Source organism: Lepidochelys kempii, chromosome 1, assembly GCF_965140265.1.
Source record: "Lepidochelys kempii isolate rLepKem1 chromosome 1, rLepKem1.hap2, whole genome shotgun sequence".
NCBI classification, from domain to species: Eukaryota; Metazoa; Chordata; order Testudines; family Cheloniidae; genus Lepidochelys; species Lepidochelys kempii.
In genome coordinates this window covers 108,120,159-108,148,090 of record NC_133256.1, presented here as the reverse complement: position 1 = coordinate 108,148,090, position 27,932 = coordinate 108,120,159, and the positions used below count along the sequence as shown (strand labels likewise).

Sequence of the window (27,932 nt, the reverse complement as noted above, 5' to 3'; positions counted from 1 at the left end):
AATTTCAGACTATGAACTACTCAGCTGAAACAACTCTTATCAATTAACAACAGAGCCATAGGATCAAAGTTAGATATTCCCAAATCACTTGGTAGATTCATTATATACTGTATTTTGAGTGAATAGCCCTAAACAAATTCAACTTTTAAAACCTTTTGAAATATAGGATTTGTTTAACTGTAGAAATATAGGATTTGATATAGCACGTCAGATAAGCTGTCAGATCATGTCTGGTATTCTGCCTCTGGTCGGTGCCTTGCTTCATAAGTGGGTATAAAAAGAGCCACAATGGAAATGACCAACGGGGTGATGCAGCATGTGGAGGTGGAAGCAAGGAAGGATGAGATGAAGTTACTTTCTTAGTATGAATAATCAGAAATAACAAAACTTTTCATTTTTGTAGCCTCTTTCTTCAGAGGATCTCAAATAATTTGACAAACGTTATAGTGCATAATTTATTCATACAGTGGTTCCCAAACTTTTTACTAAGCCAACCCACCACACTCATTTTGTCGACCCATCTTTACACGTAAAGAATGTGCGTGTGTGTAAATATACGTACACACACACACACACTTTCTTTTTTAAGTAATTCAAACACAAAAGAAAAAAGAAAAATCAAAACATTACATGCTTTCCACACTACTAGTACCCCTGCCCAACTCCATTTCCCTCTCCCCTCCCCAGCTAGGCCCCCTCAGATTCCTACTGAAGTTTTCCCCTGCCTTGCCCAGGCCTGCAGCCCAAGCTAGCAGGGGAGGCCCTGAGGAGGCAGGGGACTTTGGAAAACAAGCCCACTTCACACTCACTTGCAGCAGCGGCTCCTGTCCCACAGCACTGGGCCTGGCTACTGGGTGTTGAGACACAGCCCACAAGGTCACAGCACCATGTAGATTTGGCTTGGCCCCCCTCTATCATGATGGAGGGGAGGCCATGCTAAACTCAAGTGGTGCCGTAACCCAGTGGTGCCGTAACCCAGTGCATGTCGTAACATTGGGGCGGGTGCTTCTAGGATGCGTGTGGCAGGGAGTGCCATTGTGGGCAGTGACTGACAATCCACCTAGACCAGGGGTGAGCAAACTTTTTGGGCAGAGGGCCACATCTGGGTGGGGAAATTGTATGCAGGGCCGGGGCAGGGGGTTGGGGTCCGGGAGAGAGTGCAGAGTGTGGGAGGGGGTGTGGTGTGCAGGAATAGACTCAGGGCAAGAGATTGGGGCAGAGAAGGGGTGCAGGGTGCAACAGGGGGCTCAGGGCAGGGAGATGGGTGCACGTGGGTGCAGGATGCAGCAGGGAACTCAGGGCAGAGGGTTGGGGTGCATGGGATGCAGGGTGCGGCAGGGGGCTTAGAGCAGGGAGTTGAGGGGGCAGAAGGGGTTCGGGCTCCAGCCTGGCACTGCTTACCTAAAGAGGCTCCGGGGTGGGAGCTGTGCGCACTGGGGCCAGGGCAGGCTCTCTGCCTGCCTGCCCTGGCCCCAGGAAGCAGCCGGCACCACATCCCTCCGCGGCCCCTGGGGGAGCGTGGGGGCACAGGGCTCCGCGCACTTCCCTTGCCACGCCTCCAGGTACCTCCCCCGAAGCTCCCATTGGCCACGGTTTCCCGTTCCCGGGCATTGGGAGCTACGGGGGGCGGTGCCTGGAGGCAAGAGCAACACACAAAGCCCTCTCCCCCCGCCCCCCCCAGGGACATGGTGCCGGCCGCTTCTGAGCATGGCGCGGGGCCTGCGGCACCACAAGGGGCAATCCCACGGGCCATAGTTTGCCCACCTCTGACCTGGACCCTTTCCGCAACCCATTGGTGAATCAGGACTCACCGTTTGGGAAACACTGTTTTAATACACCCTATGTAATAGGCACTAACCCTATTAAACATATGGGGAAACAGACAGAGGCTACATAATTCACCCAAGTAAATCCAGTAATTCACCCAGTGAGATGGTGTCAGAATCAGGAATAATACCCTGGTATCCTGTCCCACACTCGTCACTAGGTAACACTCCCCTCATTATTATGTGACAAAAAGCGCTGAATGCCATAACCTCCTGCATGTGTGAGCCTTCTGTCATAATGAACTGACTCAGAGACCATTTCTTGATAAGACTCAACCCCCCAGGTCCCAGTTTTGTGAGTCCCAGTTCCTTTCTTAGTGAAAATATGTAAAAACCTAAAAATCAAATCCCATAAAAACTAGCATCTGACCCAGCACTCAAAGGGACAAATCTAGAACAAGGATGGGACAAAGAGGTCACTTGTTACTGCAGTTTCCATTCTGAGTAACCAAGAATTATATTCCTTCATATCTAATTCTGATTAAATAAATAGAGAACTCGCACCTGTAATCATCATTACCATCAGAGACCTACTTCCCAGAGCCTGATTAAAACATTTTCTTTAAGCTCCAGGTAAACTCAAGATTTCCCCCCACACACACACCCTTGTTATAGCCCATAGTACCTGTTACACAGAGTAGAAATGCTCACCCTTGTGCTCATGACAACAGCTGGGAAGACTATTTGAATAACCTTTTATAAATGCACATAAAACGTCTCAGACTGTCTGAAACAAATGATTTTAGAGAGACAAGGTGGGTGAGATAATATCTTTTACTGGACTAACTTCTATTGGTGAGAGAGACAAGCTTTCAAACCTACACAGAGCAAAACCTGAAGAAGAGCTCTGTGTAAGCTCGGAAGCTTGTCTCTCTCACCTACCTTGTCTCTCTCATATCTGGGGACCACAGCTATAATAACATTGCATACAACGAACGATTTTGTCCTTTACAAATAGCTGCTTTTTTAAGAGACTGCAAATGGCTCTGAGCCACACCTGACTCTTTCCAAGTTTTTTTATTTTTAGTTTTTTGTTAGACAATAGAAATATTTGTCTGGTTTATCTTCAATTCAGTCTCATGCTCGGTCACTCAAGGCTCTTCCATGTGTTGCAAACTTACATCAGGTTTATTGTCATGGGGCAAACTATTTCCTTGCACTCTAGAACACACTTCTTCAGCAAAACATTTCAACCACAACTTCTGCAGGATTTATCACCTTAAATTCCTATCACTAGACTGTGTGTGTTAACTGTTCTATTTGCATCTACACTAAATTTAATTTCCTAGTTTCCTTATATGTTTGTACAGCGCCCAAGCGCATTATAAGTGCTCAACAAATCTACTTCGCAAGTCTACATTCATTAAGACAGCTGATTTGAAAAAGAATCTAAGTAGCAGGTTAAATTTTAGAAACAGAAAGAGGTAAAGATATTTTATGGGAACAGAGTGGCAGGAAAAGTAAAAAAAAATATTCAGTAAGTCAACAGTACATAAAAATAGTTTAATAAAACCATATCATCTCTCCTCGCTATTACAGCCCGGCTTAAATGCTGTCTCCAAGGCTAAGAATTTAGAATGAAAGACCAAGCAAGCAATATCTCTGCTACAGCAAAACAATCAGAAGAACTAGTGCACAAATGAAGGCAATGGGAAGAAGTAAACCATACATGTGAATAAAGCTGTTGGACAACAAACATTAAGATAGAATGTACTACTGAAAACAGCATGGAGAGAAAAACATGATTTTTATTGCTTCTACTCTCTTCCTTATGTCAACTCGCTGTGAGAGTGATCAATGCCAAATGGTACCAATCCTAAAAGGTTTCAATAAGAGAAAGTTTACAGGACCAGGTCCAGTAACAGTTCATAGGCAGGTAAGACATGGCCATGCCCTTTTTCCCTTGGAAATTAGTATGCTACCTAACTAAGAGCGTCAAGCATCTGACTACAGAATATTTTTTTTTATTTCGGGTGTAATTAGGAAAGAACATTAAAGTTTTACCAAGTGATCGCATGATTGATTAAAGATCTGTGAATCAAATGACAGTCACATGTAAGTACCTGTATCATTGCGAAGTATGATTTCTTATTCATCTCAAATTAACCACCTCTTAAAACAAGTCTCCAGATCTCTCCTTTTACTATACAAGACACAGCACTGCCTATGTGAAATGACACATTTCGCACCTTCTTAAGTTCACTTTTGTGATTTTTTAACAAAAAAGACATGCTATCAAATACATTACCCAGTAAATATTTTTATCCAGCAAATCTTTTTTGCCCTGTCATATGTAGTAGTTACCCAGAGGGATGAAAATAAGGATATTCTCTCACTTCAAATAACTTTCTATCTTCTGCTCAAAATATCTCTTGGAAGAAAAGTAAGTACTCTGTAGGCTTTAAAGGGGACCAAAAGGGAAGCAAAAAAGACGTACCCTTCTTTTTGATTCTTTACAATGTAAACAAAGGCTTAAAATGGGTTTATTTTTCTGACAGAAACAAAACCTGCTTTTTGTTTATCTCAAACAAGATGCCAAAAAGAGTTTTAAAACTGCAATGACAAAATGGAGAATAACTGGTGAGACAACAGTATTGCCAAAAAGGACCTAGGAGGTTATAGTGATCAATAATTGAATTTGAGTCAACAGTATGACGCTGCAGTTGAGAGCCTGAGGCCCACTGCCCGGGGCTGGGCCTGAGAGCCCGAGGCCCGGCATCTGGTGTCATTGCTCGTCCCCCAAAACATTCCTCTGTATCCTTCTGGGGGGAGTGGGGATACACCCCACCTTTTTGGCTGCCTCACTGAGAACTGTGTCATGTTGGTCTTGTTGAGCTTGAGCTCAGTCCCCTTTGGTTAATCAGTCTGATCTCTTTGCCATTTATTCTGCTTACTCATCTTATACCTTTATTTCCTTTACCAAAATAAACAAATTAATAAACTCCAACCTTTACTTTATTTGCTTGCAATCTTTATTTGTTTGCAACCTTTTGAATCTCTGAGTCTCTGGCTTATAAATGCTGGCAGAGCGATCTTTTGCTAGCAAACAGGGTACCGATCCTGCCAATTATGTCACTGTGATGTTTTTCGGGGCACCCAGGGCTAACAATCACCTTGTTACCACCTGCCTCCAGCATCAGGTAGTGCTGCATATATTTAGGGCCCTTCCAAATTCATGGCCGTGAAAACCATATCATGGACCGTGAAATCTAATCTCCCCTACGAAATCTGGCACTCAGCCAGGGGCTCCTGCCCTGTGCAGAGCTCCAGCTGTTAATCCTCTGGGGATGGGAAAGGAGGAGAGTTCTTCTTCCCCTGCAGGGGCTGTTCCTGGAGAGGGTTAGACCCACCTCTGGGATCTCCTCCAGTTGCAGAAAGCTCGGATGGCTTCAGCTGTCGCCTCCCCCCGGCGCACAAGACTGCGGCTGGAATTATAACCCTTCCACATGGGGAAACTGCAGCCCCAGCTGTCAGCCCCCACTGGGACAGGAGACTGCAAGGAAAACCAGACCAATGGTAATCCACCCACCATGCCCTATGGTCCTCACTTCTGTGCGGCTGTTGGAGGTGATGCTGGCTTTACAGCGGGGCACGCAGACAGCAGCCTTCCTCTCTGGCTGCCCAGCTCTGAAGGCGGCACCCCTGCCAGCAGAAAAGCAGAGGGTGGCAATCCCATGCCCTCTCCCCACCCCAATAGTCTTGTGACCACCACCCCCCAAACCCTGGCCGCTTTTTGGGTTGGGACCCCCACGGTTACAATACCGTGAAAATTCAGATATAAACATCTGAAAACATTACATTGATTGATTTTAAAGCTCCCTGGCCGTGAAATTCACCAAAATGGACCATGAATTTGTTAGGCCCCGACACATATTGCATGGGTGTTAACTCCCTAACAAAATCAGCCTATCAGCTACTCAAGCACTCTCCCTCTTAAATCACAGGGAATATGTGCATAAGCCAGTCTACAAGGCAAAGACAAGGCTTGTAACAGATGCACCCCAACCTCCTTGTCCTTTCGAAGTGGCCCCTGTGGAATCCAGCCCCAATCACTGGATGCACCCAGAAATCCCAGATCCTCTGTTCCCAAAGCGTATCTCAGTTTACCAATTTCATCTTGGACCACTGCTCTTGTACGACACACAGCACTTGACCTCCATTATAAAATGAAAAGGAAATTTATGTAAAGAAGAAAGATTTCACATAAAAAAAAATCAGTGTGACAGATGGGAACAGTTACATGTATATCATCATAACACGCATCCAAATTTAACTAACAAGTTATCCTCCTGTCTAAAGAAGCTAATCTTGTCCAAAGTTTATGAATATTATATATGTGTGTATGGGCGTGTGCACGCTCACCAGTATTTTTCCCTTTAGACTGCAGTCATAAAAAATGTATTAAAAAAATCCAGTGTGTGGAGACAATTTATTGAAATACACAATGAAATAGAAAGCCTGTCTCCTCTCAAAATAATATGCATATTTTGAGCAGGGAGACAGAAAAAATCACTTTGAAAATGTACAAAGGCATCCTTAAAATATATAGCTAGCAACATAGAAATACGGTTATTCATACTTACTTCAAAAAGATAAATGTTTTATGAAAAATATGACATGTTCTATTTAAAAACTTGCTTTGTCTTGATGAGGGGAAAACCGAAAACTTTCAATTCCATGTTGTTGGGAGATTATCTTTTAAGAACACTCAGGTTTCTTTAGATATTATATGCAAAGTACAGAACGTTAAAAGTCAAAGGTTGTCCATGCAGTGGTCAATAATAAAAAAGCACAAAGGGCATTCATTTCCATGAAATGCCTATGTACTAACCAGCCTAGGTAGATGCTAAGATTTTAGTAGAAAATGTTTGAGAATGTGGAAAGCCTTCCTTGAAATCTTATTGATCAATAACAGAAGTCAACATCAGAACAAACGCCCACACACACACACACACATACTGAAATCAATAGTTACAGGTGACAAAGGCTAACGTAATTGTAAATATAGTGGATACAAACAGAGATATGTCTACATCTCTATAGCACATTCTCTCAGCTCCTTGAAAAGTGTACCTCCCCCATGCACTCAATCTAGGAACAAAAACTATGTTAATAATTTGTAAGAATTAAGGATTCTTATGGCTGGGACAGATTAAGTGTTCATACTGAACGCTAATCACACATTCATTAGCATTAGGAAACAATCAGTTATTTCCATCTCTTCTTGGAAGCCAAGAATCACATTTTGCAAATATGTTCTCTTTCAGACTTACCATTTGATTTTATTTCTCGTACATAGTTACTAGGAAACCATCCTGTTTTGCCATTGTGAGTCCCTTCCCACCAGCCTCCTTCTTCCACTCTCGTAACATGAATAATGTCTCCTTTTGCAAAAGAAAGTTCATCTTCATTGGTCTGTTGAAAACTGAATTTTGCTCTCACCACCAGCTGGTGATTGCTGTTATCGGTCATGTCCTAAAAAGTGAAATCGCAAATGAAGGACAGAACTTTAGATGCATACGGGTTACTTCATGACCAATATACAAGTCTCTTCATTAAACAGAAATATATTTAAATTAAAACACCATTTTTATCAGAAGCTGTACAACAAGACCTGCAGACCCCAATATGCAATATGCATCTATCTTGACGTTGTATTTCTGTGATTTGTGTCTTTCAATCTAGGTAGTACTTTATTCCACTCAGACGTCTTAGAATCAGGCAAGGCCAACAAAACTAAAATGAAAAAGATTTGTGTTTTTCAAAGATCAGATTCAAGATCTCTATGAACAGAACAAATTGAAAATGTCTTTGGCTACTACCTAGGGTTACCATATTTCAAGTTTCCAGAGGACACTGCCGGGGGGAGGAGAAGGGGGAGCTAAGGGGGGATGTGTGTGTACTGGGAAGGGGTATTTTGGGGTGCCGGAGGGTTGTGTGTACTGGGATGGGAGAGGGTATTTGGGAGTGTTGCTGGAGGCATTATTTGAGAGGGGTGCTGGAGGGGGTGCCTACAGCCTCACACTCTAGGTGAGGGGCAGTGTTGCGCTCCGTCACAGTGGCAGGACAGCTGGTGCAGGCCCAGGACACAGCATTAGCCTGTCAGTCAGCACCTCCCTGAGGGGTGTTGGGCCTAGCTCTGGCACCCCTCCCTGCTAGGCTCTGAGGCCCAGCCGTAGGACAGGCAGCCCAGCCAAGAGGCTCTTGGCAGCTCCACTTACCCAGCAGGCCAGGGCAGGCAGGATCCAGTAGCTGCAAATGAAGGGGAGGGACCAATCAGAGCGTGGAGGAGACGCAGGGCTGTAACCAGGCCAGGGCAAGTGGGGCCCAGGGCGCAAAGCCACAGGAGTGGAATAATGACAGGGACCCAAGGGCAGGGAGCTCAAGTATGCTTGCTTGCCCCAGGAGCTAAAGAGCCTAGCTATGGCGCTCTGGAGATGGGTCTTTCTGATCGGCAACAAGCAAGGGAAAAATCCCAGACATTTCCTCACATTTCAAGAATCTGCCCAGATGGAGATCGGAGGACCAAAAAAGAGGTCATGTCTGGGAAAACCCAGATGTGTGGTAACCCTACAACTACCAAGAAACATAACTGCTTTACTGGAAACACGTTCTTTCCAAAACGGAGACTGGAGAGGGAGGAAGGGAAAACAGATGGACCTGAACCAAAATCTTAAAGTTAGATCTATGTCAGAGTTTGCCACTCAAACTTATTTCGGTAATACATCGTATTAGGATGCAATGGAGTGTTTGGATTGAAGAATTTAAATTCTAGTTAAATTGGGGAAAATCATGACAACCCTGCTGTGGAAAAAACCCACAAAGTTTTATTGTAAGTTACACAATTACTATGTGATACATTTATTCGCACAGCCATTCTTCAGACAGAAGAATGATGGTTGCAGAAGTATTTTTGAACATCCACAATGTGTTTTCAGTTTGTGTTAGGTGTTACTTCTTCCTCATTGATATTAAATAGTCCTTGGCTCAGAAGTTTAGGTTGACGACACTCACGAAATTCTCTTTTTTTCATTATTTGAGCAAATGGTAGTCACATCCTTGTCATATTTTTCCTCTGCTTTCTGGGATGGTGTTTCAGGAAAGGTCAGGAAAGAATTCTTCCCCAGGTCAGACTGGCAAAGACCCGGGGGGGGGGGGGCGGGTTTGCCTTCTTCTACAGTGTGGGGCATGGGCCATTTGCTGGTTTGAACTAGTGTAAAAGATGGGTGCTCTGTAACTTGAAGTCTTTAAATCAAGATTTCAGGTCTTCAGTAACTTAACCATAAGTTATGGGCCTATTAGAGGAGTGGGTGAGTGAAATTCTGTAGCATGGAGATGTGCAGAAGGTCACACTTCTAGCCTTGAAGTCTATGAGTCTAAGTTATTAGTTTCAACGGGTGCCACCTTCTTGTCGAAGTGTTTGCCTTTCAGTTGTTTTTGGTATAATTACAGGACGATTTTTTGCTATTGTTCTGATGTCAAAGAACAACAGAGACTGCTCCTGAATGAAATTTGTTTAGAGGCTCTGGAAGGCCTGGAACTGGGATGGGACTTAAATTATCATTGTAACTGTGTTTTAATAATGACAATGGCATAAAAATTCACCATGACCGTCAGTAAACTGTTCCAATGGCTAATTACTCTCACCATTAAAAACGTATGCCTTAATTCCAGCCTGAATTTCTCTAGATTCAACTTCCAGCCACTGGATCATGTTACACTGTTCTCTGCTATATTGAAGAGCCCATTATTAAATATTTGTTCAAGATATAGGTAATGACAGACTCATCAAGTCATCTCTTAACCTTCTCTTTGACAAGCTAAAACAGAGTGAGGTCCCTGAGTCTAACACGTTTTCTTATCCTTTAATCATTCTCACAGTTCTTCTCTGAACCATCTCCAATTTATCAATATCCTTCTTCAGTTGTGGACATCAGAACTGGGCACAGTATTCCAGCAGCAGTCGCACCAGCGCCAAAGATATAAAATAAGCTGTCTGTTCCTACTCAAGATTATCCTGTTTATGCATCCCATGATTGTATTAACTCTTTTGACCACAGCTCATGTTCACCTGATTATCCACTATGACCCCCAGATCTTTTTCAGAGTCACTGCTTCCCAGGATAGACTTTCCCTTTTGTAAGTATGGCCTACATTGTTTGTTTCTAGGTGTATACCAAGGATCGGCAACCTTTGGCCCGCGGCCCGCCAGGGTAAGCCCCCTGGAGGGCCGGGCCGGTTTGTTACCTGCCGCGTCCGCAGGTTCGACAGATCGCAGCTCCCACTGGCCGTGGTTCACCATTCCAGGCCAATGGGGGCTGCGGGAAGTGGTGCAGGCCAAGGGATGTGCTGGCTGCCACTTCCCACAGCCCCCATTGGCCTGGAACGGCGAACCACGGCCAGTGGGAGCTGCAATCCGTCGAACCTGCAGACATGGCAGGTAAACAAACCGGCCCGGCCCTCCAGGGGGCTTACCCTGGCGGGCCAAAGGTAGCCAATCCCTGGTGTATAAATTTATATTTGGCCACATTAACACGCATATTGTTTGTTTACACCCAGCTTACCAAGCAATCTAGATCTCTCTGTATCAGTAACATGTACTCTTCATTATTTACGACTCCCCCAATTTGTGTGTCATCGGCAAGTTTTATCAGTGATTATTTTACATTTTCTTCCCGGTAATGGATAAAAATGTTAAATAGCACAGGGCCAAGAACTGCTCCCTCCAGGGCCCCACTAGAAACATACCTGCTCAAATACAGTTCCTCATTTACAACTGCATTTTGAGACCTATCAGTTAGCCATCTTTTAACCCATTTAATGTGGGCTATGTTAATTTTATATCTTTCTAGGTTTATTTTTTTTTTTAAAATCAGTGTCATACACTACCAAGCAAAATGCCTTACCAACATCTAAGTGTTCTAGATCAGCACTATTACCTTTATCAATCATGTCACCGTAGCAAAAAACCGATATCAAATTAGTTTGACAGGATCTATTTTCCATAAACTCATGTTGACTGGCATTAACTATATTACACTTCTTTAATTCTTTATTAATCAACTCCCTTGTCAGTCACTCTATTGTCTCGCCTGGGATCTATGTCAGACTGACAGGTTTATAATCACTTAGGTCATCCTGTTTACTCTTTTTAAATATTGGAACATTATCTCTCTTCCAGTCTTCTAGAACTTCCCTGGTGTTCCAAGCCTTATTGAAAAAAACTCAACATTACTGGTCCAGCAAGATCCTCAGACAGCTTTTCTAAAACTCTACAAGTTATATGAACCTGATAATTTAGAAAGGCCTAACTTTTAGTAGCTGCTGTTTAACGTCCTCATGAAATACTAGTGGAATGGAAAGAATGTTGTCGCATGACTACATCATTTGTTTTTTCTCCAAATACAGGACAAATATTTATTGAACATTGCTGCTTTTTCTACATTATTATTGATAATTCCATCATTTACATCTACTAATGGAACAATACCACTATTAGTATTTTTTTTTTTGTTCCTCATATACTAAAAAACTCGTCATTTTCCTTAACTCTGCTGGCTAAAGATTTCTGCTTGTGTCCCTTATATATTTTCTCCAATTTATAGCTTCTGATTTATATTCATGACTATCAAATTCCCAATTCTTCCATTTTTGAGCGCAGCCTTCACTTCCCCTCTAAACCAATTCTTTTTTTAAAAAACCAACATGGCTTTCTTTTTCAGTTGTGGGATTGTGGCTTTTGGGACATCTAGTAACATATTCTTAAACAATCCCAATTATCCTTCACATTTTTCTGATTAAATTTGCTGATTTGGCTTGTAATTATTTTCAATTTTGTGAAGTTAGTCCTTTTAAAGTATGAGGTATATAACACTGGTGTGGACTTCATTCTGTTTGCACATTATAAATGTAATAAAATTCTGGATCCTCTGTAACTGTCAAGATGAGATCTAATACAGAACTCCCCCATGTTGGATGCAACACTTTCTGAGTTAGGAAACTATCGTCTATAATATTTAGAAGTTCCTAGGCTGTTTTAGTACTGGAAGCATGAGACCACCAGCATGTGTGATTCAAACTGAAGTCCCCCATGATCATGCAGATTTTTTTCCCTATACACTGTAGATAGGTGCATATGGAGCCAGTCACCCTATTACCTGTGTGATCTGGTGCCTGTAGCAGACACCAATACCCCATCTTGTGCTTTATTTGTTAGGACATTCATCCATAAGCATTCAAGATCAAACAGGCAATGCCGTTTTTGACATAGAGGGCCACTCACGCTTACCCTCCGTTTTGCCTACTCAATCCTTCCTAAATAGATTATAACCCTTGATTTTCACATTCCAACCCTGGGAATCATCCCACCACTTTTCAGTAATACAAACAAGATTAAATTTATGCCCAGTGTAAACAATTAGTTTTATTATTATTCTTAAAGTTTCATTCAATGGCCCATTTTGTCTTAGACTACTAAATGGAAAAGCAAAATGCTGGATCTGGAGCTCCTCCAAGTGAGAATTTTTTAATGCCACTGTCATTATCAAAATGTAGTCCCATACCAGTTCCAGGCTTTCCAAAACCTTTTAAACATCAATTTTATTCAGTCTTCAACATCTCAGAGATCACTCTGTGATTACACCACACATACACAACTGCGGGACACAACGCTCATTTCTATTCCCCTGGAAGGACCCCGAGATATCAGACTTTAAAATCAGGACACATTTCTGAACAGAAAAGCAATGTTGCACAGAAATGTTTTACATATATTAGTTAAAATATTTTCTCTCTCTGAAACCCTCTATGGCTGGATTCATAATAAAGAAGGCATCTGGCTTTGCAAGCTGAAGAATAGTGGCAATTATTTATTTATTTTTTTAAAACCCTAGCACAGGGGTTCTCAAGCTGCAGGTCATGACCCCTCAGGGGGTCGTAAGATGGTCGCAAGTGGTCAGCTCCTTGGGGCTGAAGGCCCCGAGCCCCCATTTAATTAAATTACCCACCCCCTTTTTAATTTATAATTCACACGCTCAGAGGCTTGCTGTGTGAAAGGGGTCACCAATACAAAATGTTTGAAAACCACTGCTCTAGCGCATTTCCAAAGTACTTTCTCTAACTTATGTGGTACATATAGAATACATCAGGCTGTATTGTAGTACAAATGGTTTATCTACACTCATTTTGGATGACCTGCGTAATTAATCAGAGTTTACCCCAAACACATGTGCTCATGCAGATACAGCCTTTAAATCACACCACACACGAATACTATTTAATCATGTATGTGAATGAGTAGGAGAGGGAGGAAGAGAGAGAGAGAGAGAGAGAGAGAGAGAGAGAGAGAGAGGAAAAAACAAGCCCAAGGACTCCATCTAGCAATGCAGGCTACTTCTGTTAATCCACCCTGTTACTAGTAGTTACAGCTCCATATAAAGCAGCTGAGTAAATTCTACTAACTCATTCCAGCGGGTACTGCTTGTTAACTTCACCAGAGAGGTTAGTGTGACTTTCTGATTAGAGGGATCTAGAGCCTGAGATTGAGAGGTCTCTGGAGGGAAACCTAGAAACAGCTATAATCGGGATGAGGGCTTAAACAGATTTATGTTGTGTTAATGTTTCACATACCAGTCAGTATACAGCTCTTCAAACATGAACTAAAAGAGGAGGACTGGGCTCTCCCTTCAAACTTTTTCACTGCTGAAAGGGATCTCTTTCTTGGAGCTCCATAATGTTTAGAGACAGGTGAGAGTCACGGATCTCTTGGTACCAACTGGCAAGTGGACACAGAGGATGCACAGACCTGTATAGGGATCCCCTGTGTTGGATGAATGCGTAATAGTCACCGAAAGGTGGCATGTGAGATCTCTGAGAGCCAGTAGCACACTGGTTGGCATAATCATGCAAAACATAGGTACAGATAATATTTAAGGAGTTAAGTATCTATAGTGAAAAGAAAAGTTTCTTAAAGACTTGATCTGGCTTAACTCCACCAGAAGGTGACATACCTCGGGAATGTTTCTTTCAGGCAGAAGATAACAGACAACTCTCTCACTGTCTGGTCATTTGTGTATTGTATGCCTTACGGAGTAAGCCCGTTTACATACTGAGCAATAGAGCTAAGTAACAGATTGCAAAATTTACAATAGAGGAAGTCTACAGGATGGAACAAAGAGCAGGAGCATGTCCTACTTTAAAATAAAGACAATAGATTGTTTGGGTATATCTTGGAGTGCCAAGCGCCACACTGGATCCTTCACCATGAGGCAAGCTGACAGTATGTCTGGCTCATGAAAGGAGGATAACACTCAGAAGGCTTGAGGGGTGGAGTGTGCCTATCACTAACCTGTAGAGACAGAGAGGCCTGGGAGGCCTAGGAGAGAGTGCTTGGGGCCGCCAGCAGGCACAGACAAGGCTTCCTCATGTGAAGGGCAGGTGATTGTGAGATGCCTCACAACTCCAGGTTCCCCCTGGAAGCATCAGAACAGGAAGGTACATTTTGGTATAGGACTTCTCTGCTCGACAACCTGATTTTAGAAAACCAGTGGCGAGGGCAGCCCACACAGCCCAGTATGTTTTGTGGCATGCCTCCACATTTGCTCTCTCTAAATCTGAAAGTGAGTCCAATGGCCAAGCCAGCCAACAACTACCACTACCTTCTTTGCAGAACAGGCTGTATATTCCTAGACAAGCCAAGTCAGTTTTCATACCATGCCCTCAGTAATTAGAAGTCTTACAACTAGAACATCACTGGGTTGGGATGTCCTGCAACAGATGTTCCCAACAGTGGAGTCTTGAGAAAAAGCTTGAAAAAAAAATTGAACAATCTGGTCTCACATGTCCTCACCTGCAAGAGGGTACATTTTTGACTATACACTGACTATAGTGTATTCAAAACACGGTGGGAAGTCAACTGCTCAGAGGGTGTGACATATACACGTACACTCACATAGTATCACAGTGATCCTATAGCTATTGCTGAGGAATCAGTCATTACAAGTATACAAAGATAGAACCTCTCAGGCCACCATACTTTGGGGGTAAGAAGGAACTAGGAACTGTTTGAGGACCATGCTGTAGGTAGCAGTCTCTTGCCCTTTGTCTATCCAGTAAAGCTAAAAGCCTGTTTAACTATGAGATTCTCAATTTGGTGGAGATTCCCATATTAGTTGCTGCAACACTAAGCTGTGTATACCTGACATTTCAACAATGTGGTTCTATGTATGTTGGAACCATGTGGTTGTGTGTGTGTGTGTGTGTGTGGCTTCAGAAAACTGGGACTCAGTGTACAAGGCTGCCAAAACTGCTAAGTGGCTGGGAGATCTTCCAAACCTCTGGGACTGAGCGAGCAAAGCTTTAGAGGAGGCTCCCTGCCCTTGGAAACCCTGGAGCGTTGGGATGGCACAGTCCCATTGGAGGAAATGGACAATTTGCCCTTTTGAGAGGAACTTCTTTATTGAAAAAAAGAAATCAAAGAAAAAAATATTTACGCATGCATACAACAAGAAGTTCTTAGTGTTACAACAGAAATACTTCTGGCTGCAAGCATGCAGAAGACTGACTTTCTAACTCAGAAGAGAATGAAAAAAAGCCACTGCAACACAGCATAACTTCAGAGGCCCCAGTTATATGTAGGCAAGAGCAAGAGAGCACTCAAGGACTTGTGAAATTGGGTTCACACATCTTGGCTTGCAACACTGTTTTAATCCAGATTGATAAGGAGGAAAAAAAAATCCTTGAACATGATTAAATTCCAGCAGAACTTACCAAACTTCGATACTGTCCCTGAAAGAGTTTTGAAGTTCTACTGTGCAAAGACTGGGATCCAAGGGAATCAAAAGATTTTATCCGATGAGATGAGGGCCGTGCACATACGGAATCACTTCCTAGCCCAATGTCTGTAGAGATGACAGCAAAATACTAGAATTGCAGAAATTACATACACTTTTTACACACCAAGATCAAGCTTGGGTACCTAAAGCAGATCCATGGAATTTGCGGGTGCTCAATACCTCTGAACACAAGAAATAAGATCAAATATACCTAAATGTGGATTTAGGTGGCCAGCCTTAAACACCCAAATTTGAAAATCTTGGCCTAAAAAGAAAAAAAAGAAAAAGAAAAAAAAAGATCCAGAGGAACTCCAAACAACCATAAAAGGTTTTGGAAAAAAATTCATACCAGCCCTTTTCTGTTATGAAAACACATTCTGAAGTTAAAATATTTATTCAAACAAAACAAGATAAATTAGAATGTCAGTTAAAAACTATGCTTAATACCTACACCGATTACATGATTTCAGGTGATCTGAGCCATAATTCAATCTTCAGCCAACACCCATTACTTGCAAGGGACTAATTTAATCTAATCTGCGACAGTGGCAGTTTCCTTCATACACATTCTTATGGAGGTCAGGAAGGGTGGGGAATGGATTCCAAAATTTTAGGAGAAGAGAAAGGACAGAGTATTTCTCATTTTCTATCAGCTACCCGTCCAATTAAAGAGTCTAACAATGTTGGCTATTTCAGTTGACAGTCAAAAGAAACTCAAATACATTATTTTTGCCTATATTTAAGCTAACTATATCTGTTTCTTTGCCCTCTTCCTCCTATTCACTCATTCTCTCTTTGATATCTGGACTTTGCTCATTTAGTTTTTCATCCACACCCTTTATTTCTGCCCATCCATCATTTAATTAAAAAAATAACACTTTCCACTGCCCCTTTTTTCTACATTTGTCTCCTTTTTCTCTCCGCTGAGGCTTAGGTTGTTGCTGGGGCGGAGGGTTGCTGTTTTTGGTTTTCTGTTTTTTTAAACCTCTTCATTTGCTTCTCTTCCCAATAGACCACACAGCTGAGACCTTCTATCCAAAGGAGGAGTGCTGCCCTCAGCTTTCTTTAGAGCTTCTCAGTGCTGCTCCTTCATCAGACAGCAACACAAAGTCACTTCTTATCTCAGCTTTGTTTGGGCAGTACTCCTGGCTCTAGTGATCCCAAACAGCAAGGCAATACATTTCATCCCAGCTCTGATGCTGTACTAGTAGGCTACCAGGCAACTCTTCCGCTTTCTTTCTGCCTCTCTACCATCTCCCCTGTTTGTTTGGAGCATGCCTTATGGACATTCGGTTGGTAGGTGGAGAAACAACTGTTCTCCTGCACATGGCACTTTCTCAGCAGCAAACTGAAACAGACTAACAGCTTGCAATCAGAGTCTATTCCTGTTGCACTTCCCTAGCAGTGCCATGTACAGAAACAAAAGGAAATGTAACATACCTACCATTCCATGTCAAATTAAATCTGAGGGTAAAACAGCTCATTTGGTGTGGCAGAAATGTAATGACGTGTGTATGTATGGAAAGAATGAATGGAACAGCAGGGAAGCAGAGTGCTGTCGAATTCATAGGATGCTCTAGTTCCTTCAGGAAGTTCTCCTAATACTCTTATCTTGTACCAACAACTCATTTTTATCTTTCAGAAAGATTATAAATATACTATGTTACAAATGCATCGTGTTTAACTGGTGCATTATTAGAGCTATTTTTCTCTCTTCTTACTAAAACATACATTTTATTCAGATTGACATCAACATACTAGAACTTGAAATCAGTGGAGCACTTATATTCCAAACAACTTCCTATGCTAAATTTATTTTTTTTTAAATCACTGTGTTACTATAAGAGCTTAAAATAGGTTTGGGGTTTTCTTCCATTTGTATTAAGCCTAAACTCTAATTTTTTTTTAGGATACACTGGGAGCATGAGGGACCAGACAACATTGCACAAGACAGAACATTTCACTTATGGATCACAAGTTTACTACCAAGGTAGTTGTCTTCGTTTCTTTAGTACTCCTTATAGTCAACTGTAAAATTCCAGATATGAGGACTGTCCGAAAGCAAGCAATTTTAGAGAAAGGATAACAGTGACCTGAAATGTCTTTGTGATGCATATATCATCATGAAAAAAAACATATTTGCAATTTGCAAATAAAGAGAAGCAGCGGAACGGACATGTCACCAAATCCAGTGGTAAACCTGGAGGCAGGTCATCTCTGTGTTTCCAGATGGGAAATCCCTATCTCCCCACTTCCTGCTTTGATCAAATTTGGGTTTAATTTGTTCATGGTTTGTTTTTTGTTTTTTTTTTAAAATTCCCCAACCCCCCTTTTCTTTTGTGAAACTGAAAATTTTTTGATTTTCAAAAATGGACAAGAAACAATTATTTTCAGCTACTGCAAAAAAAAAACAGGAGGCTCATCCCCCCCTTCCCCCCAATTTTGAGTTAGTGGAAACATATTAAATCCTGCAAAAGTGCACCGTAGTAAAGTCATTTTTCCACTAAAACCTTTTGAAAACGTTTCTGCTAAACTTGCGTAAATACAGAGATTTGATGGCCTGCTGTAATTTGCATATTTAATGAATATGCATTGCCTCATTTGCATAGAATCTCACCACCTTATACCTACCACTTCTCTGGCTCCCCGCTTTCAACTTTCCCTTCCTCCCTGATTCCCCTCTATCCCCTTGGAGTTTCTCCTATCTTCCTGCAATGTAGTCTGTGATCATAGGACGCTGCCTGGAGTGTGATAATCCCCACCCCATGTGTGGTTATAGAAATACTGTTGGAGTGAGTCTTTGCATAGTAGCATTCTATCTCACTGACTAGTACTCGAGCCATATCTCTGTGCCTGTGGGTAGGCTAGGAACTGTGCTCTTGGAAAGGTCTGTATTGTTAGAGTCTTTGACAGAGGCAGTGCGGCCTAATGGCTAGAGCACTAGACTAGGACTCAGGAGACATGGGTTCTATTCTCACCTCTGCCATTGGCCTGCAGGGTGAACATGGGTGAGCCACATCATCTCCCTGTGCCTCAGTTGCTCCATCTGTAAAATGGGGCTGATACTGACCTCCTCTGAGGTCTACTGAAAACTGTTATATAATAGCTACATATTAATTATTATTAAGAACTCATTGGAGATTGCAACAGCAGTCCACCAGGACAAACCATTGATATACTGCCTAGAGTGCCTCCCACATACTCTCCCCATCAAAATAGGAAAAGCAACTGTTTGGAAGAGGAGCCAGCCTCGGATATTTAACAGCTCTGGACACTTCTACGAGTAAAAGGACAGTTCAGCTTGCATGAGCATCCAGTCTTTGTTCTCTCTTTTGAAAGATGAGCAACAACTTATTTCACGCACAGACCACCACAGTCACTGGATGGTAGCAACTTTAAAGGAATACTGAAATGGTCTGCATTCACACTAGTGACTTAGACTGAAGGTCAGCTGGTGACTTCACTGGAGCTATGCTGGTTTACACCAGCTGAATATCTGGTCCTAAATGTTCTTACTAATCTACTAAACCAGTGCAAAAAAAATAATTTAATTTAAAAAAAAAAAAAACCACAATTTTGCACATACAACAGATGAGTGTGGTATATTGAGGGCTGTGTTGAAACTGCAATCTATTACTTTCAGAGTGGGGGAGAGGGCGTTTCCTAGTCCTGCTTGCAAGCTCAGGAGCTCTACAGGGAAGCCTGTGACCTCTGATTCAGTCTGCTGACAGACAGAAAGCTTATATAGTCAAGTGGTATGGATTGTGCCTCTCTGTATTAGGGAGCAGACTGTTTTGTGTCTCTGTTTTAGGGTTCTTGTGTTAACACTCTGATTTCTAAGAAATAAAGTAGTGGTATGTTGCTACTTTCTAGCAAGAGTATTTACATTTTTACCTAGCTTCTGTGTGTTTATGCCATGAACATAACAATGAGCACAATCAAAATGAGAAATTGCATTTGAAGAGTTACTATCATAGTAAGGAAAACTCATTTACAACTGACTTCTCTTTACATCCATTTATAAAAAACTTTTCTCCTCTTAAAAGTTTGGAGTGTTTAAATAACGGCCTTCATCCTTAAAGCTCATCTTCTCTTCCTCATTTTGATACCTAATATGATGACGTAATGATTACTTTGTAACATTTTCATGACAGAACAGTGTCCTGTCATAAATACAGGATTATGGACTCCATGTAGGTTCAGAAAGAAACTTAATAAGGAAGGAGAAAGTCTTTACTGGCCATCAGTCCAATCCTGCAAACCTTACTCATGTATCATTTACTTCAATTAAATTAGTTGCACAAGTAAAATTGACCCGTGTGTGAAGACTGCAGAATAGGACCCAATGTAGATGCTAGAAAACATACAAAGAAACACACACACCGATCAGGTACTTTTAAAAAAAAAATTAAAAACCTCCACATGTACTTCACTGTGAAACCTCCTCTAAAAACAAACTAGACAATACTGACAAATCCTTACGAGCTCCTTTAAAACAATGCAAGACTAATACATGGGAAGATGAAGAAAATATAAAGAGAAAGCATCTCTGAAAAATTACCATTAGCAGCAATTTTAGAAACGTCAATTATATTAACTTATCTGAGCTGCTTAAGGATGACATCATAGATCACCTTCCCCACAGTATGCATCAAAGTAGAACAGATTTTACTTACCTGCAGTTACTTTATTTAGAGCAACTAGGGAGCTGAGAACCTTGCTGAAGTTCTGTCCCTGATATAGATCATTTGCGTCAAAAGTCTGAAAAGGAACAGGAAAATAACATTAGGACACCAGTCACTGAGAAAATAATACTAAAAGCTAGGTAAGTCTGCAGTTACCAGTAAGGAGAAAAACAAGCAAGCACAAGTAGAAACATTTCTTACCAATGTTTTTTGTACTATGGGTTTTTTTAAAAGCTACAAGGTAAGAATTACCGTGCATGTTTTTGTTTTATTTTAAACTAGAGATGGTACAGATAGTTCTATTTGGACACAGTGAAATATGGAAATGTGAGTTTAAGATATCTGAGAGTAAATTATAATGATGTAGAATTGGTCCAGCTTTGGCAATTACAGTTTGCCTACCTAGATTTTCTCTATAGTTTTCAAGCAGAAAAAGTCATTCTTCCCATCGTATCTGATGGGGGATTATGAGGATTGAACACACGCACCGATCGTCAGAGCCCTGGGTGCATGGGACCCCAGTAACGAGTGAGTGTTGCGGGAATGCAGAATCAGCGCTACGTTCGGCTGATGCGGCAACTTGTGGTATTGGACACCATCAGGTGGCTGAGGGACATCTATCTAGAACACATCACTGGACATTGGCAATACCAGGCAAGATGAGCTGGAGTGCCACTGAGAAGCAGTTGGGAAAGTAACTGGAATGCTCTGATGGATTATAACTCCTGAGGGACAACCTATCCTAAATGTTCAGTTACTGAGGGACAATCTACACTCATTGCTATATGTTTTCTACAACCAACTCTCAGTATTAAACTTTTCTTGAGTGATGTACCAGAATATTTGGATGCTAACATCTAAACTGCATCGTTAAATTTATTAATCTAAATTTGAGTTATTCCTGATTACGTACTATATGTATTGTATGACTTTTAAACCAACTTTGTACTTTTGGATAATTTAAGTGCTATACCCAGATGTACAGACACTCCTTCCTTAACCTGTGTATTAAATAATTCTAACCTTAGCTTCAGTGAAATTTTTAAATCTGTTCTTACTGTACTGTTAAATGGCTGCTGTGTTTTACCTGAGATATGGTTACATATATACACATACATATGCACACATATATATACACACACACAGTAGTTCATAAAGCACTTTGAGAAAAGACTGTATTGCATAAAGTACTGTACTATTGTGCATTATATCCATAAAGCGCTGAAAGAGCCTCTGGTGCACTACAAGACACAGAAGACGAGGCCCCAGACAACGCAGCAATGAAGTTTTCTGTTCTGAACAGTCAAACCACTGGAACTTAACAGCAGCTAAAGCACATTCAGAAAAAAAAAAATTTTTAAACACAAACAACTTCTGAAGAGGAATCTAAATTCACAAAAATCCGTAATTAAATATAATTATTCGGTAGACAAAACACACTTGAAACTTTGCAGAACTAGGCGAGGACATGAAACATCTGGATTTGCAGACAAAAATGACCCTGAACATTTGCTTGAAACGAATCCCAAACCTCATAAAAAAAGATATTGCACATGACCCTATTCACATTGCAAGGCGTTACAGAATTCTCACGTGCAAGTTCACAAAGAGGACAACAATGCCAGCCCTCTTATAGTTGCTCTGTCTGGTATAAGACAGAGAGAAAATCTTAGTCTCCCGCAGCACAGCAGCTTTCATCTACAAAGTCAACAAACTCCTGTTTCTCTTGCTGAAAAAAGACCCACCCCACAGGCATGTCGGAAAGAGTCTCCCTCTGAAGAGAGAATTCCGATAGAAGGGAAATGAAAAGATCATATTGTTTCGGGGCAGGGAGAGCGAAGGAGAGAGGAATTAAGAAATGAGAAGACATGCAAGTCAGGCAGAGTGAAACTTATCTCAAACAACTATTTATGGGACTGACAAAGTAGGTTTTCAGCTCAGGGGTTTTCAAACTTCATTGCACTGACCCCCTTCTGACAGCAAAAATTACTACATGACCCGGGCGGGGGGGAACCGAAGCTTGAGCCCACACAAGCCCTGCCACCCCAAGCAGGTGGAGGGCCAAAGCCCAAGCCCCACTGCCAGGGGCGAAGCCAAAGCCCGAGGGCTTCATCCTCAGGCAGGGGGCCTGTAAACTGAGCCCTGCTGCCCAGGGCTGAAGCCCTTGCGCTTCGGCCCCAGGCTGTGGGGCTTGGGTTTGGCCCCGGGTCCCAGCAAGTCTAGCACCAGCCTTGGTGATCCCATTAAAATGGGATCGCGACCTACAGTTTGAGAACCGCTGGTTTAGCTGATTTTCTAATAAAGGTGGAACAAATTTCAGAGGCTTTGTTAGCCAGGCACTGTCCTAATAAAGAAAGTCTTTTCTAAAGGAAAAGGAGTACTTGTGGCACCTTAGAGACTAACCAATTTATTTGAGCATAAGTTTTCGTGAGCTACAGCTCACTTCATCGGATGCTAGCTCATGAAAGCTTATGCTCAAATAAATTGGTTAGTCTCTAAGGTGCCACAAGTCCTCCTTTTCTTTTTGCGAATACAGACTAACAGGGCTGCTACTCTGAAACTTTTCTAAAGGATTCACTCTATTTAAGATGTTCGTAACTGCACTCTTGCTTAGATTACCAAAAAATAAAAAAAAAGTTGCCAAAACCATAGCTTGTCCTTGACTCTACGTACAGCCAAACAGCGTTCAGCTCCAGTTTAGCTGCACTGGTTGCTGACACCAGTTGTTAGCAATGGTAATTTTCATAGTATAGTACAGTAGTTCTCAACCAAACGTACACAGAGGTCTTCCAGGGGTACAGCAACTCATCTAGATATTTGCCTAGATATCAGTTTCACAACAGGCTACATAGAAAGCACTAGCGAAGTCAGTACAAACTAAAATTTCATACAGACGGTGACTTATTTATACTGCTCTATATACTATACACTGAAATGTAAATACAATATTTATATTCCAACGGATTTATTTGATAATTATATGGTAAAAATGAGAATTAAGCAATTTGTCAGTAATAGTGTGGCTGTGACACTTTTGTATTTTTATGTCTGATTTTGTAAGCAAGTCGTATTTAAGTGAGGTGAAACTTGGGATACTCAAGACATATCAGACTCCTGAAAGAGGTACAGTATTCTGGAAAGACTGAGAGCCACTGGTGTAAAGAATAGAATCATAGAATATCAGGGTTGGAAGGGACCTCAGGAGGTCATCTAGTCCAATCCCCTGCTCAAAGCAGGACCAATCCCCAACTAAATCTTCCCAGCCAGGGCTTTGTCAAGCCTGACCTTAAAAACCTCTAAGGAAGGAGATTCCACCACCTCCCTAGGTAACGCATTCCAGTGCTTCACCACCCTCCTAGTGAAAAAGTTTTTCCTAACATCCAGCCTAAACCTCCCCTACTGCAACTTGGGACCATTACTCCTTGCTACCACTGAGAACAGTCTAGATCCATTCTCTTTGGAACCCCCTTTCAGGTAGTTGAAAGCAGCTAACAAATCCCCCCTCATTCTTCTCTTCTGCAGACTAAATAATCCCAGTTCTCTCAGCCTCTCTTCATAAGTCATGTGCTCCTCCTTGAAGACCCTCACATCCCATCTTGTAGTCAAGGCTCAAGAGCTCTGCATGCCTACAGAATCAAGTTGATAGTCAGCGGCTAAGTACTAAAATCCTTCAAGGAAGTACAACTTGTATAAAATATCCCAGAGAACCTCTCTTTAAATATCACCATACCAGAGACAATTCTAGGACATCTAGGCGTATTTAAAGTTAGAAGAAATAGTAAGGGGCTCTCAAGTATCCCCCCAGCTGCGAGTCTGTGATGCCAACTATGAAACATGAGAGAAAGTATTAAAAAAAACAATATCAACATATATAATATACAATGTAAGTGAATATTGAATATTCGTTCAATATAGTGAATATTACAATGTAAGTGAAGTAAAACACTGCCAACCTCTATAAGAAGCGAACAGAGAATTTGGTGATTTTGCCCTTTTGGCAAAGTTGCATTTTAAGTTAAAGAGAAAGAGAAAAGGACACCGGGATGACACAGTATTAGGAGGACGGCATAGGTTGTATATATTCTGCTGGAAATCAACTTGCTGATGTGTTTTGGGGTTTTTTTTAATTTGGCATCCAATTTGGAAAAATAAAGAGTGCCAAAAGAGTTACAAAGGTTCAGGCTTCCTGCAAGTATCTGTTTACTGTGGTAGCTTTTAAGTGGACATAAATTACAAAGTGTAATAGAAGTATGAAACTACAGTGTGCTAATCCTATAAGAGGATTCACAACAGCAGAGACTGACTCCCACACGGAGTCCTATTGACTTCAATGTGAATATAATTTGTGCTTTCAGAACTCTTATTGGACTGGGGACTCTAACAATAAGTAGACATCAGAAATGCTTCATAACCTGGTACCACAAGGAATGACTGCTTTATTAAGGACAGAAATTAAATTAAAAGGATGGGAGGGTATTGCTTACAAATAGTGACTCAATTTCAATTTTCCTAAACTTTTTTTTTTGTAAAGTAAAAAGTAAGTCTCTTGCTTATAAAGATGAGCCCGTGTCCATTATACACTGAGGAACAAGAATTCTCTGTTTCTGTCCTTCCATGTAAACAGACTTAGGCTAGCAGCATTTATGCCTCAGAAAGACAGTAGATCAAATATAAAGAATTAACTTCTCTTTTTTAAAAATACAGTTTAAAAATGTGGATAACAAATTTATGCAAGTCTAAAATAAAAAGCATAAAGTATATTTAAGCTCACCTTCATCGTGGATTCTTCTACAGCAAAAAGCTCCGCACCAAAACTAGTTTAACTCAAGAATAACAGGAAGTAAAAAAGCCTTAAGTTTCCTGTTATGCTGAGACTTATATGGGATACCGGGAACAATTTAATGGGTTATCCCAGCATGCATAATGTCGTCTAGAAACTGTAACTAGGAAGCAAATCTTGTCTGTATGACTTCACAGGAAGACAGACAGACAATGAGAGGATGGAGGAAGGTTTTGCTTGTGAGTAATATATAATTTTACTAGAAGGGAAGCAGCCCTTATAAAGGCTGTCTAGCCATGACAAAACACAGTTCCTAACCTGTTCAGTAACTGCTGTTCTTTGAGACATGTTGCATGCGTCCATGCCACTCAGTGTCGGTACACCCAGCGCATGACCATCAGAAACTTTTTCCCCTCAGCGGTACCCGTTCGTTGGCTCAAACTCCTCCTGCTGCCAGGCAGCATTAGGCCTTAATCCCCCACCCCTCCATCCCTTCTTGCTGCAGCTCAGATACAAAAGGACAGGAAGATGAATCATGAAATGGACATGTGCAACACATATCAAACAACAGTTATGGAACAAGTTAGTAACCATTTTTAGTTTGAGTGATTGCACATGTGCATTCCACTCCTGGTGACCCACAAGTAGTAAGAGCAGGAGGTGGGATCGGGATCTAGATCGGAGAAAAACTCATCCAACTCTAACACAGTCTCTGGAGTCTTGAGCCACAGCATAGTTGGCGGTAAATATGTGGACAGAGGACCAGGTTGCTGCTCTACAAATGTCATCAATTGGAATTTGCGCCAGAAAGGCTGCCCAGGCTGACTGTGGCCTCGTCAAATGAGCTGTGACTCTGTCTGGCAGAGCAACGTTCCCCAAGTCATAGTGCATGCGTATACACGATACAATCCAGGAAGAAAGTCTCTGGGTGACTGACCGACATCTTATTCTGTCCACCATGCTACAAACAGCTGGGAGGATTTATGAAAGTGCCTGGTTCTATCCAGATAAAACATTAAAGACTGACGTCCAAAGTATGCAAACGCTGTTCCTTTCTGCTCACGTGTGGCTTTGGGTAAAATACTGGCAAATAAACTGCTTGGCTGACATGGAAAGAAGAAACCACCTTTGGGACAAACTTCGGATGAGGACGCAAGTAAACCTTGTCCTTAAAAAAGGGACTGTATACGGAGGCACCAACACTAATGCCCATAGCTACCCTACTCTTCTGGCCAAGGTAACGGCTGCCAAAAATGTCACCTTCATTGATTGCTGCAGCAGAAAACAGGGAACAAGTTCAGATGGAGAACCTAATTCTTGACAATTCTAAATTTAGATCTTTGTCTCTGAGAATATAATCTGACTAAGCTTTTTAAAAATCTTATGCACATGTCATTGGGGAAAAAAAAGTGATTGTCCACTTTAGACTGGGACACTGAAATAGTTTCCAGATGATGGAACCTATTGCAAAACCTTGGTGTTTCAGATATAAATAAGTAGTCCACACTATGTTGAGCTGAAGAACAGGTCAGTGATACTTCATACTGGCGAGACCAGATAGAAAAACGCTTCCACTTAGGAGAGGGAAGTAGCGCTTGAGGAAGGCTTTCTACTATTTAGCGGGATCTCTTGAATGTCTTTTGAGTAGGCCTGCTCTACAGTATCTAGTCACGGAGTTGGAGTACCTAGCCATGCAGGTAAGTGAAGGGATTGTAGGCTCAAGTGGAGTAGGAGACCATGATCCTGGAGGATTAGGTCCAAATCTAGTGGAAGTGAAATTGGACATATCACTGACAGTAACAGGAGAGTGGAGAACCAGTGCTGATGGGCCTATACTGGGACAATAAGTATGACTCTGGCCTGGTCCTATCTTATCTTTAGTAATACCCTGTGAATAAGCATGACTGGTGGGGAAGCACAAAGGAGCATGCCTGACCACGTCATAAAAAAAAAAAAAAAAAAAAAGACGTTTGATATGGAACCTGGACCATGACCCCATAGGGAGCAGAAATGCTGACACTGTCAGATGGACTTTGTTGCAAATAGGGCTAACTGGAGAAACCCCCACCAATGGAAGATATATCTCAAAGAGACCACTCTGGTGACTCATAAACCATCTTCTCAGATCAGGGGTGAGCAAACTACGGCCCAGGGTCTGCTTCCAGCCCTCCGGACGTTTTAATCTGGCCCTCAAGCTCCTGCCTGTGAGTAGGGTCCGGGGCTTGCCCCGCTCCAGCACTGCAGCTGGGGAGTGGGACTTGCCCCACTCCGTGTAGCTCCCAGAAGCAGCGGCACGTCCCCTCTCCAGCTCCTACATGTAGGGGCAGCCAGGAGGCTCCGCATGCTGCCCCCACAGCTCCCATTGTCCGGGAACCGTGGCCAATGTGAGCTGCAGAGCCACTGCTTGGCAGAGTGGAGAACAGCGGGCTCCTCGCTGCTTGTTGAGGTAAAACACTGCCTTTGTGTTGTCTGTGAGGACTAAACAGTCTGCTTCCCCTGATCTGTAATAGAAATACTTGGCAAGCCAGCCTCACAGCTTTTAGTTCTCTGATACTGGTCCTCAGAGAACTTAGCTTTACACATCCTAGACTCTGCATATGTAGAGAACACAGGGTGGGCTCCCATCCCAGAGCAGAAGCCTCTATCACTAGCGTGGGAGGCGATTCTGGGTGGGCAAATGGAACATTTACACTTACATTGGCTGGATTAGTGCACCAATCTAGGGAGGTGAGGACATGAGAGGGTACTCTTACCACTGAGTCTAACTTATGGCAGCTTGGCAAGTAGGCTGACATCAGCCAGCCCTGCG

The 27,932-nt window shown here is 42.1% G+C and overlaps 1 protein-coding gene across 6 annotated transcripts in view; it reads right to left on the bottom strand.

Annotated features, from left to right (window-relative positions):
• The window catches only part of ARHGEF7 (Rho guanine nucleotide exchange factor 7), a 195,254-nt gene that overhangs the window by 97,411 nt on the left and 69,911 nt on the right, over nucleotides 1-27,932 (bottom strand). For 5 of the 6 annotated variants that reach the window (XM_073349944.1, XM_073349954.1, XM_073349964.1 and 2 more), the window contains exons 3-5: nucleotides 20,335-20,419; nucleotides 15,594-15,724; nucleotides 7,100-7,301 (exon numbers count right to left, since the gene is read on the bottom strand). In XM_073349944.1, coding sequence (XP_073206045.1) covers nucleotides 7,100-7,301; nucleotides 15,594-15,724; nucleotides 20,335-20,419 — 418 coding nt within the window. Of the gene's footprint in view, nucleotides 1-7,099; nucleotides 7,302-15,593; nucleotides 15,725-20,334; nucleotides 20,420-27,932 lie in introns of those variants that run through there. The other variant, XM_073349984.1, reaches the window with a different exon arrangement.